We start from the raw sequence: 11,675 nt of genomic DNA on the forward strand, positions 1-11,675 counted from the left end.
TCTTCACATGGAGATTTAGAACAAAACAATAAGATTTAGAATGTTTTCAACATTCTACATTTTTAATTTCGATAGCTTCAAACAATGTCAATCCGTTTTGATTTGATACATTTATATGGCTGCTCTCAGCACAAGTTTCTAAGCTCTACCCTACATAGGAGGAGACATGACCCAACCAATTTTACAGTTCATGTCTTCCATCACCTTGCTACAAGAAGCAGCTAGACACAAACTTCACTTTAAATTTTATTACCCCAAACACAGATTTGTTACAGGTTTCTAGTTTAACACCTCTTAGCAATACAAAGATATCTTCTTTCTCTCCACATCAACACAAGCCAAAGAATATCCCAAACCATCCTCTCCAAAGGAATTTCCATGTTTGCATCTGTATTACTCTACACTTACAGTCTTTAGTGCATGTAAGCAAGCTTTGACTTTCCTCTTCCTCCCAAATAAAAAATAAAATAAGGAAACAAAAATCCTAACTAGAAGAACATGCATCTTCAGCAAGACCAAGTCTGTAGTATTTTTTTTTAATTAAATATGATGTTTCCATTGATATTAGTTGTAAACTAAAGCCTCAGCTACAATTAGGTATGTTTGAAATTCAATGAACTGTCAAGGACTAGCTGCTAAGGACTGAGAGGTAGGGAAGGAGGTGGCTTCTGGCCTCTTTTAGAGAGGACAGAAAGATTAACAGAACTATTATGGAACTTCATTGAAGAGACTAAATTACATCAACCTTATTGCTTAAACTCTCATTTGAGAGCCGTCCCAAAGTGGCTTTACCAACTATGCTGGCAAAACAGTTTTACTACAGGCACACAGACACTTTGGTAGTTTTAGGAGTTGAAAGCGTTTAGCTGTATTACAGAACATTCTGTACAGAACACTTACTGATGAACAGTTTTTTACCACTCTACATTATACTCTTAACAAAAAGCCGTTGCACAGGTCAGCTTTACAAACAGCTCAAGCATTCAAAAACTTACATAAACAAGCAGACATATGCAAAGGGGTTAAAATTCAGAGTGCTTAAATGCAAAATGAGTAATGGGAGATCATCAGTCACTCACCTTTACTTTTCAGAGCGAAGTAGCAAAAGAGAGCTCTATGCCAGACTATTCCATCACCTTCATATTTGGTCAGGCAGTTCAGCAGCTATTTTGACACTATATGGTCAATCTTCTACAATAATAATAAAAATACTTGCTCAGAGTATCTAAAATGAAATCCCAGATCACAGCTGCAAGAAATGGAGAATTTCTACCCAGTGCCTACAGATATTCTGCTATTTCTTGCATGTCCAGGAATATCTACTCCAGCGAAGTCAAGGCTTGTTAATCAGCAACCTACTCCAAGCAAAACAGTGCTAGAGGAACAAGACCCCTTCCTTCCACAGAATGGCCACTAAGGGGAAGTTCATTACTCCTCTTTGCACAAGTTATGTCCTACACCCCCTTCTGCTGCATTGATTCCAAGACTTTCCATACCTTGCAAGTCAATTCAACTCACTAATCCCACAGAAAACCATGAGTATTTTTTCACTCCCTAGTTTAATGAGCTACAACAGCTCACAGAGGATCAAATAAATACCAGAAGTGGGGAAGAAACATTTCCTTTGTTTCCTGACAATAGCAAATTCTTCAATCAGCTCACCAAGATATCTCACAAAGTACAACCAAATTAAACAAATGACCTGAAATTGTTCTAGTAATGACTCACTTCCAGTTAAGGCGAAACTCACGAAACTCACCCGATTTATCAGGGCAGTCACTATCCCTATAGTTCAAATGTTTGTATACAATATACACTTGCATGACCAAGGTGAGAAAGACTTCCAGCCTTTGACACAGCTTAAAAGTCTGTGAACTGTAGACTCTGTAGGGCAGAGTTTTATTTTGAAGACTGTCCCAAGAGTTGGAGATGATTGCTACTCTGCCCAAAAACTGGTTAAGCCTCAGTTAATATTTTTCTCTTCTGGTCCCAGACAGGGTGCCTGTCAACTACTTGATTGTGCAATGTTGTATTACAAAGTACTACTGCAGTACTTTTGTAGCCACTCTAAGTATCAGGTTTCTGCTGTGGTTAGCAATTCACAATATATTTTATATCACAGCTTCAGTGATCAATTGCAGAAATACTACAAAACACAAGAATTCATTTTTCATCTGTTACCTGATATTAAAATGCAAAAGCCTCACTCCTTTCAGTTTTGCCTGATGACTTTTTATAAAACAAAGAAGAAATTTCCCCATCTACCACTCAGCTACCTACAGAATTTCAGGAACAGTAAGCAACTTGCAAAACACCTACTGGTTACAGCAACAAAAAGCTAGAATCATAGAAAGAGTTAGGTTGGAAAAGACCTCCAAGATCACGGAGTCCAACCATTAACCCAGCACTGCCAGGTCCACCTCTAAACCACATCCCTAAGCGCCACACATACACATCTTTTAAATACCTCCAGAGATAGTGGCTCAACTACTTCCCTGGTAGCCTGTTCCAGTGCTTGATTACCCTTTCAGTGAGGATGTTTTTCCTAATATCCAATCTAAGCCTTCCTTGCCACAGCTCGAGACTATTTCCTTTCATCCTATCACTTGATACCTGGAAAAAGAGAGACTGACACCTGCCTAACCACAACCTTCTCTCTGGTATTTGTAGAGTGACATCTCCCTTCAGCCTCCTTTTCTCCAAACTAAATCACCTCAGTTCCTCAGCAGCCTAAAGTAGATTCTTTGTGCTCTGGAATCTCCACTGCTTCCTATTTCACAGCTACCAACTACTGAAATACCTTTGGTAATACATGGATTGTTTGGGGGTTTTTTTAAGCATTCTGGTATCCAGCATACAAACAGCTTCATTATTGCCCAGCAGCAAGATAGACAAGATCCCACATTAATGGATGCATTGGGCAACTGAAGCAACACACATAGGACTAAGCTGTGCAAGGTCTGAGACCTGACTAGGGCCAAGTTTCCCCTGCTACAGAAAGCAGAGGAGCTGGGATCAACAATTCATCTGTTCTTGGAGCCCAAGTAAGATGTGTGAAGTGCACCCTTTTCCCACAGTGTCTTCCTCAGGAACAGAGGCAGAATGGCTATAGATGTTTCATTGCTATCTATATCTCTATTATCTTTTCTCCTTTACTTCTAGACAATTACTTAGTTTGCCTACTCCTATAGCTGGCCTTCAGGAAGTTTAGATCAACAGAATGCCCCAGGCAAGGGGAGCCAACAAGGAAGCTTTTATTATACTACATGATCAAAAGAGACTCATTCACCTACACAAGAGCACATGAAATAAAACTTCCTAATATAACAATGGAAACTAAACATAGTTTCTTCTTAATAAAGGAGTACCTTGGAGAAGAAGAGAGCAAAAATTACACGAAAGTACTCCTACAGGCTACAGGTATTCTTTTCAGTCAGGAGGTAAGAAATCAGGAAAGGAATTTAAAAGAAAACTAGTCTGAGTGTTTGGCTCTCAGAAGTTCTGAAAGAATAAACTCATCTATGACCATGAAAACTAGTTTTCCACTAATTGAAGGCACAGGTTTACCCAACAACATCCATGCACCTCTCATACTGTTACCCCAATGCTGAGCCAGAAGCAATATGTTCTGCAGGTGGCTTCCACAACTGACTGGTTTCTGAAAATACAGAGCCAAATTAGCAAAGTCTCTCTTTTGCAGGCTCTCCTTATGTTCAGGCATCATTCAAAAATCTGTAGGATTTTTATGTTGGAGCCCTCTCAAGTCTCAGAGGTTTGACAGAGCCTGGGTAACAGGCTGCAGTACTACTAGAGAGCTGAGGCAGTAACTAAGCTTCACTTCCTCAGAAAGCAATAAAATAAAAAAAGACATGCACATGCTGAGGTTGAGAAGTTTAAAGCAATGCCTACCACCCAGTCCAACAAACCCAGTCCTTCCCAGTTGAACAACAAACAAGACCAGTGATGGATAAAAAATGACAGACTTTATATCATAAACATCTCAGTAGTTCCAAGAAATTGAAGATAGGAATAAAAATTTTTGCATCCATGTGAATGAAACATGACCAAAACCCCTTAAACTCCTTTTTTAATCTTAAGCAATCAGGACAAAATAACCTAATGAATAATTGAACAGCCATGAGGGCAAAACCATAAAACTATCATTTTCTTAGAGGCCAGCTGTGATTAAAGTGACCTCCTTTGGTTGTTATTTCCCATGTAAAACACTGTCCTTTTAGTCATAGCCTATTCAAAAGAGAGGTCCCATTCACTTTGTCACGCTACTCTCAATATATTGAGTCTGTAAGAAATCCTGTGACACAAAATAAGCAGAAGAGACCAAGTAATGAAAAGGCCTTCTGCAAAATGAAGTAAGGGGAAGAGACGGGGGAGGGGGAGAAGAGATGCTTTCAGGTTAAGTTAAAATGCCTCTGTAAAACACTCCTTAGCAAAACAAGCTTTGACTCCAACAGTTTGCTGCACGCTAAACAGCAAATTCAGCTGTTTAGCTTGAAAAAAACCACACACAACCCCCCAAAAAAAACTACAGCATTAGTTTAAGGAGAACTTACTTCACAAAAACTCTTAATAGAGTTACAAAATTCTTAGTGGAAATATAGGTACCAATGTAGACTATTACACTGTCCACCAAGGGGAGCAGAGAAATTGCTAATAATACTTTAGGTATTATAAAATGATGAAGATTATACACGTGGCTCTAAGGCTTTAGAATGACATCTATTTAGTCAGCTTTTTGGGGGGGAGGGGGTGGGGAGGGAAGACTGGCTGGAAACAGAAGTTGGAGCAATATGGCAACCTGAAACCTATCGAGAGGTAAATCAACATAACACTCTTCTGCCTGCACACCTGAAATTTAACTTTGGTTTGCCAGACAAACATCCTAAGCAAAATGGTTCTGTGGGTGCACAGCATCTTACCTATTGTCAAGCACCTATTGCTAATATTTTCCAACAACACAAAAAACTCTTTGAAACCTATGCATCATGAGACCTGAGACTGAAGCTTTCTCAAACAGAGAAATTCATAGATCTTGAGGACTTGCTTATTTTTGTGAACTGCTTGGAACTGGTGCACTAATAAAAACAAGGGTGCTGTCCTTTAGATTTAACTTCCTACAGTGGGATCTGCACTTGTGAGAAAAACTTTAGGTGCCCAGAGATATTTCCTTAACTTCTTATGAATAAAAGCTTTATATAATTTGGGTAAAATTTTATATGTACACGGTTAGTAAAAAAATTGAGTCAAAAAAAATAATGCTGAGCACTCATCTTCAGTGTCTGCTAGAGTCTGCTTTACTTTGGAGATTACATTTACTTAAGTTGTCATTATATTTATTATTCATGTGACTGAAAGCCAGAAACATGTCAATGCAACTTCATAAAATAAATCATTCTTAGCAAACAGTGAAGGAATAATCTACACAGGAGCTTCTCAATTCAATAATATGAATGCTATTTCTTGTTTATATCAAGTTAATCACATCTCTAACACAGGAAAAAAAGAATACTGTTTGAAGTTACTCACAGATTTGGGTCCAGGTGCTCTTGTCTACTTTCTCCAGTCAGCTTTAATTCAAATCAATTATATGTATCCACTTGTTCACTTAGGTTACAAGGTTATGTGGAGAAAGGAAAAACAACTGGGTTCAACAAAGACAGAAGGGTGAAGGGTGACCTAATGATTTCCATGGGGAAGATTTGTTGTATTCCCTTAGATCTTCTCTCCAATCATTTTTCCAATAAATTGACAGTATATTTGGACTTTTTTATTTGTTTGGGTTTATTTGTTTTATCTGGGCAATATAAAAACAACCCCGAAATCAAAAATAGAACACACAAGCTTTTTCGGGATGTCAGTAAGATCTGACCAAGATATAGGCACAGGCAGTAGCAAAATATAAATTAAGAATTGTGAAGTGATCCCATCAATCTGTTCTCTTATCTTTACATGAACAGAAAGTTTAGAAGATCCATCACAACTAGGACAACCCGTTCCCACTTGACTCTTGTTTTTGACCAAAAGCCTGATAAACATATTTTTTCTCCATAGATGCACAGTACATCCCCTGAAGTTTCATGTTGCCTTATGTACGCAGAACTTTTCTCTAAGAAAAACATTGATTCTGGTACTAAACATTCATAGGATGCATCTGTAGACCAGGTAGACGCCTATGTAGCACAAAAAGATGCAAGTGCTACTTAGTAATAAACTGAACTAAACTACAGAGCTAGAGACGCTACTATGTACACATGTAACAACACTCTGGGAAGCGAACCTCTCTTCAACCCTCCAGTCTGTACCAAGGACATTTGTAGAGGCAAAAAGATTAGCAGCTTTTGAAGAACTACCTACTTATGGAACCACAGGACTGTGTTTACAACAAGGCAGAAAAAGATGTGAGCTTCAATGATTTCTTAATTCTTTGTTCCTACAAATACTGACTCCCTTCAACTTTCCATCAACTCCCCAAATGAATATTTATCAAAACTTCTGGACAATAAACACAACCATTCTGGGTGAGGAAGGGAGAATGAGACTAAAGACAGTTTCTATAAGCATGTGTATGCCAACAAGCCATACATGCTTACAACCCCTTACACCTATTTCTCACAGCACATCACAAAGACCTACAAGAAGTAGCAGTTAGGAATTAAGTTCTTTGTGAATCTTGTTAGATGAATACTGGAAAACATTTATTTGGGAAAATGGTGCTCTACTATAACAAGCGAGTATCACTGCTGTTGTCAACAATAAGCTTTGAATCCAGGAATAAAAAGCTTCGCCAGCTACCAGATATCTGAATTTGTCTAGTAAATACATAATTCAGGAAGGAACAATACCTATACAAGCTGAAAAGACACCTGGTACATACTTGTAGAACTATGAAGTAGAACTCATCTTTAAAAGAGGTGCAGAATCACTGTGTCTTTATCCCAGCACTGGAATACTCACTCCTGCTTGACCTTTTTTGTTAACTCTTCTGCTGTGTATGGGCTGCTTTGGGGGATAGAGCATAGTCAAGGTATCATTCCAGTCATCACAGCTTTAATTCAACTGTCCACACAACATTCCTGCTCACTGAACCATTCTGTATCAAATAGCAATCCACTGGGGCTACCTGAAAGCGATCCAATAACCCAAGAACAAAGCATTGCCCTTGTAAGGTCTATGTAAGACCACAAACCACAAGAACAATGCTTATATATGGCTGTACTAAGAATCATACACAGGAGTACAAGGCAGTGACAGGTGACTTTCAAGAAGCCACTTAATGCTCTGAACATAACGGTAGCACAGTGGAGACAAGTGACCATAGTCATACAGTTTTCCTTGCCACAGCACTCTGCTCAACATAGCCCTGATCTACTCATGGCATCCCACTTCATATGTTGAGAGAAAGAAGAACAAAACTGATTATTTTTCAGTTAAAAGTTAGCATTGATTTGACAGGCTTAATGATTTTGCACAAATACAACTAAGATCCCAGGGCCAAATATTACACCTAATACTTACCTAAGAAAGGCTTTAATCACTGATGCAAACTTTCCCGGGATCTTAGAATAATTACTAATTACTATCTCAAGGGTACAGTCATTCTTCCTGTCACAGACTTTGGGTGAGAAGCTTCTGTTGATAGTTGCTTACTTTTTCCCCCACCTCACCTCATTGGTTTCTCCTCCAGTTCAGTGAAATGAAGACAGACAATTAACATGGATTATTTCAAAGAACTATGAAGCAGGCCAGTCTGATAACTGAAGAGCTGGGAATAAGCAGCTGGAAACAGCAGCCTCCTAACCCAGATCTGTCTGATCAGTCAAACTGTTCAGTCATGGCAATTACAACAGTGAAGCTTTCATACTGAAGGCAGTAGGGCTTCCCCCTTGCTTTCTCTTATTTTCTTTAAATAAATGCAAGAAGTGTCCACTTTTTAGAACAATTTCCATATAATTATGGCTATTAGAAAAACCAGTAGCTACATAATGCTTAGTTGCCAGCTGGGGTTAAACTGCAGTACCTAAGAGGAAAATTCTCCAGAATTTCAATCAGCTACTGCTCTGGGGTAAAAAGAAAAAGGTACGAATGTTTTTGGTCAAAATGTTCGAGAAATGAGGCAAAAGGAAGGTAGTATACTGCAGCTCACACAACATGGAAGGGAAGAACACTAATAGGAAATAGCAGGAATAGAGGGACATCTCTCAATCTATCCTTGACACAAAGCAGATGCACCAAACTTACACTGCAACTACCACTATCTCTGTCCTCAGACAGGAATCCATCTCCCTGTTTCCCGAGGGTCAGCAGAAGTAGCCTATTTCTCAATTTGGTATCCCACCTTGAGATCAAACCTCTCCTATCTCATTTCTTCAGTTAATAGATTTAATCTTATTTTGTTTTCTAAAGATATTTAGAGACGTCCTGGGCTTTCAGAGTGACTGTTGCACAATAACTATAACCCTGGGGTTTGGGAGAATAAATACTGTTGGAAATTAAACTGCCCACTTCAAACCTAATAAAAGTAATATAGAGTACGTTATAAACTATTATAGTCAAGCCGCATCTCCTGTGTAATATGCTAAAGAATGAGCAATGCTACAGAGCTCCCAGGTAACTTAGCTGGATGCCCTGTAGTTTTTGATTTTGTGCTAGAAACTTAAGAGAAGTTAATCTGAGCCTTGTCTTTGAAGCTTTCCACAAAACACTCTAAAATAAATAAGTAAACTCTATCTACACCATCACCAAGTAGCAAAGCTTTTGGAACTTCCACGATGATTTGAAAGTAGTTTCCAATACCAACAACTTTAACCTTATTCCCCAAGCAGTTTAATCAGTACCACTGTGATGATCCAGACAGTAAAATGCTCTGGTACAGGAAGCAAATTCCAGTTTGAAGTCCATATAGTTCGTAGCAGTAAAAGCGCCTCTATCGTATTACTGTCACGTCCAACGCAAAGCCTTGCCTTACTCTAAAAGTGCCTGCTCGCTGGCAAAAGAGTCCGTTAAGGTTGGAATACCTCTTCCTGCGACCCGCAGTAAGACACTCTCCACTCAAGACACGCTCCTCAGACAGCCCCGCCGGTCCGGCACAGACCCGAACCCGCCCGCCTGCGCCCCGCGGGGCATCCCCCGACCCCTGCCCCGGTCTCTGCCGGAGGCACCGGCCGGCCCCGCCGCCGGCTCCTTTACCTGGTGAAGAACTCGGCAAAGCTGCTGCCGGCGCCGGCGATGCCCAGCCGGTGCCGGGCCCTCTCCGGCGGCTCCTGCGGCGGCGGTGCCGGGGCTGCAGGCGCCGTCCCTCCTCCGTGGGACAGGTGCTCCGGGGCGCTGCGGCGGCGGCTCACCTCGTACGTGTTGCGGGAGTTCAGGTTCACGTCCGTGAAGCCGAGGGGCGCCGGGGGTAGCGCCGCGGGCTCCGGCCGGTCCCGGCAGGTCCGCACGCCGGGGGCGGCCAGCGAGCGGCTGCCGGCGTCACCCCCGGGGCTGCGGGGCGGCGAGGGGCTGCCGGCCGCCTCCCCGCGCCGCTCCGCCTCGCCCCGCAGCCGGCAGCTCCGCAGCGGCTCCTCCAAGGCGGTTCCCGCGGGGCCGCCGCCCGCCGGGCCGGGCGGGCAGGGGAGGAAGCCCCCGTTCTGCAGTTTCGCTTCCTCCTCCTCCGGCCCCGGCTCATCCCGTCCTGCCCGGGGGGGCGGCGGCGGCTCCTGCGGCGGCAGCAGGAAACCGACGTCCCCGTTGGTCATCCTCCCGCAGGGGCCCACGGCGCAGGCGGCCCCGTTCGCGGGCTTCTCCGGGCAGCGCTTCCCACCCGCGGCCGCGGCGGGACCGAGCGCCGCCAGGTATCGCTGCAGCAGCCGCTCCTGCCCCGGCCCTCCGCCCCGCCGGCTCGAGCCCCGGCTCCCATCCCGCTCCCCGTCCTCCTCCTCCTCCTCCGCCGCCTCCTCCGCCGCCGCCTCCTGCCGGCCCGCGGGAAGCACGGCTGCGCCGCCCGGAGCTCCGGCATCGTCCGGCCCCACCATTTGCCGCCGCGGGGCGCCGGGGGCGCGGCGGGGGCCGGGGCGCGCGCCTTCCTCCGCACCGGCGGCGCCGCGAGCGCTGGCAGCCGGCGCCGCTCCGCGCGTCGGGCACGGCCTCGGCGGGGGGCGGGCGGGTCCGGCACACGCAGGCGCGCGGCGCCGGCCCTTCCCCCCGGAAAGTCACCATAGAGAGACGGGCAGGAAGCGCCCGCCTGCCCGGCCGCCCGGCGCGGCCGCACCCGGAACCATAGAGATGCCACCCAGACCGGCTCTTGCCGCGCCCCCGCCGCTACCGTGATGCACCTAAAGGCTGGCGGCGCGCAGCAACTACCGCATCCCACCGGCGTGCCGCGGAAAAGTGCAACCCGGCGGCCTCGTCCCTCCCTCCCTCGCTGCCCCAGCGCCGCTCCTGCTGGGATGAAACGGGACCCCCCGGCTGCCCCAGAGCCCCGCGGGTCGGTAGCCGGGTACACGCAGTGCAGAGACGCGCCCCGCACCGGGCACCCCCGGCCCGCCCAGCGTCCTGCCCGGCGGGGCCGCGCTGGGACCGGGACGGGACCTGCAGGGCGTTCAGCAGTGTCATTATTTCCTTAAAAAACAAACAAAAAACCACAAACCAAACCAAACCCAACCAAACCAAAAACGCCCCCCAAAAACACACTAATAGAGAGCCTTGTAAGAGCAGCGAAGGTGTTGCGAGGTCCCGCTGTACCTGCGGGACGGGGGAGGCGGTGTCGGTGTACGGGGTGTCCGGGAAGGGCAATCCCGGATCCGGGAGCGGGGCGGGCCGGATCCGAGGAGGGTGACAGAGGGTCCGGGGTACACCCGGCACCGGTTTCCCCGCCGGTCACTCGCGGCGGAGCCGGGGGTCAGGCTGGGTGTCATCTCCCAGCCGAGAGCCGGTGGCAGCGGAGGACTGGGCGGGCGGGGCAGCACCTCTTTTTGGAGGAGATAGGACCAAACTGAGCTTTGGGGAGAAGGGGACAGAGAGAAAAGAGAAATAGGATGGGCACTTTCAAATCATGGGGCGAATCCTCTCCTGAGCAGTGACGGGATGCTGTAACTCCTCAGGTTATCGCTGGGTAAGTGGATGGAGGACACAGAGAGAGGCAGGTCCCATGACCTGTGTTTCCCACTACATCCCTCAGAGGAAAACTAAGGTATTACAGTCCCCCTGCCTAGGAAGGGAGCAAGGCCACAAGTCACATACAAAAGAAAAGGCAAAGGGGCTTCACGTCCCCGAAGAAGCAGTAACAGCACAGGTCCCAAACTTGGTTCAGTAGGTTACAGCTCGTACTAGGCAAGCACCAAAAGTAACATCTCAACCCAACAGACTACTTTTGTATTCTAACAGTAAATACTCACAACTGGTAGCAAGGGAAGTGCCATTCTCCTGGAAATCCTTGGCCAAAAAAGTCATCCATTTCAAAACCCCACATTCAAGCATCCTCCAGCACGGTGGTGGGCCTTGCTTTTAAAGGCAGGCAAGTGGAGCATGCCCAGATAGAGGCCTCACCCACCATGGGGAAGGAACAGCTATCCTCTTTTAATGTTTTGGGTTTTCTTAAAAATTGTGAACATTTTGGAAAGGTTTAAACTGACAGTCTTCACCTAAATAAAAAATTGATGCATTTCATCTTGTTATGAGTT

General features: G+C 45.3%; 1 protein-coding gene across 1 annotated transcript in view; it reads right to left on the minus strand.

Moving 5' to 3' along the window:
• The window catches only part of TBC1D12 (TBC1 domain family member 12), a 44,403-nt gene extending 34,191 nt beyond the window's left edge, over positions 1 to 10,212 (minus strand). The window contains 4 exon segments of the mRNA XM_017839540.1: positions 9,205 to 9,428; positions 9,525 to 10,048; positions 10,051 to 10,120; positions 10,123 to 10,212. Coding sequence (XP_017695029.1) covers positions 9,205 to 9,428; positions 9,525 to 10,048; positions 10,051 to 10,120; positions 10,123 to 10,212 — 908 coding nt within the window.
• Positions 10,213 to 11,675: the final 1,463 nt, after the last annotated feature.

The sequence above is a fragment of the Lepidothrix coronata genome, unplaced genomic scaffold (assembly GCF_001604755.1).
Source record: "Lepidothrix coronata isolate B3197 unplaced genomic scaffold, Lepidothrix_coronata-1.0 Scaffold8, whole genome shotgun sequence".
Lineage (NCBI taxonomy): Eukaryota > Metazoa > Chordata > Aves > Passeriformes > Pipridae > Lepidothrix > Lepidothrix coronata.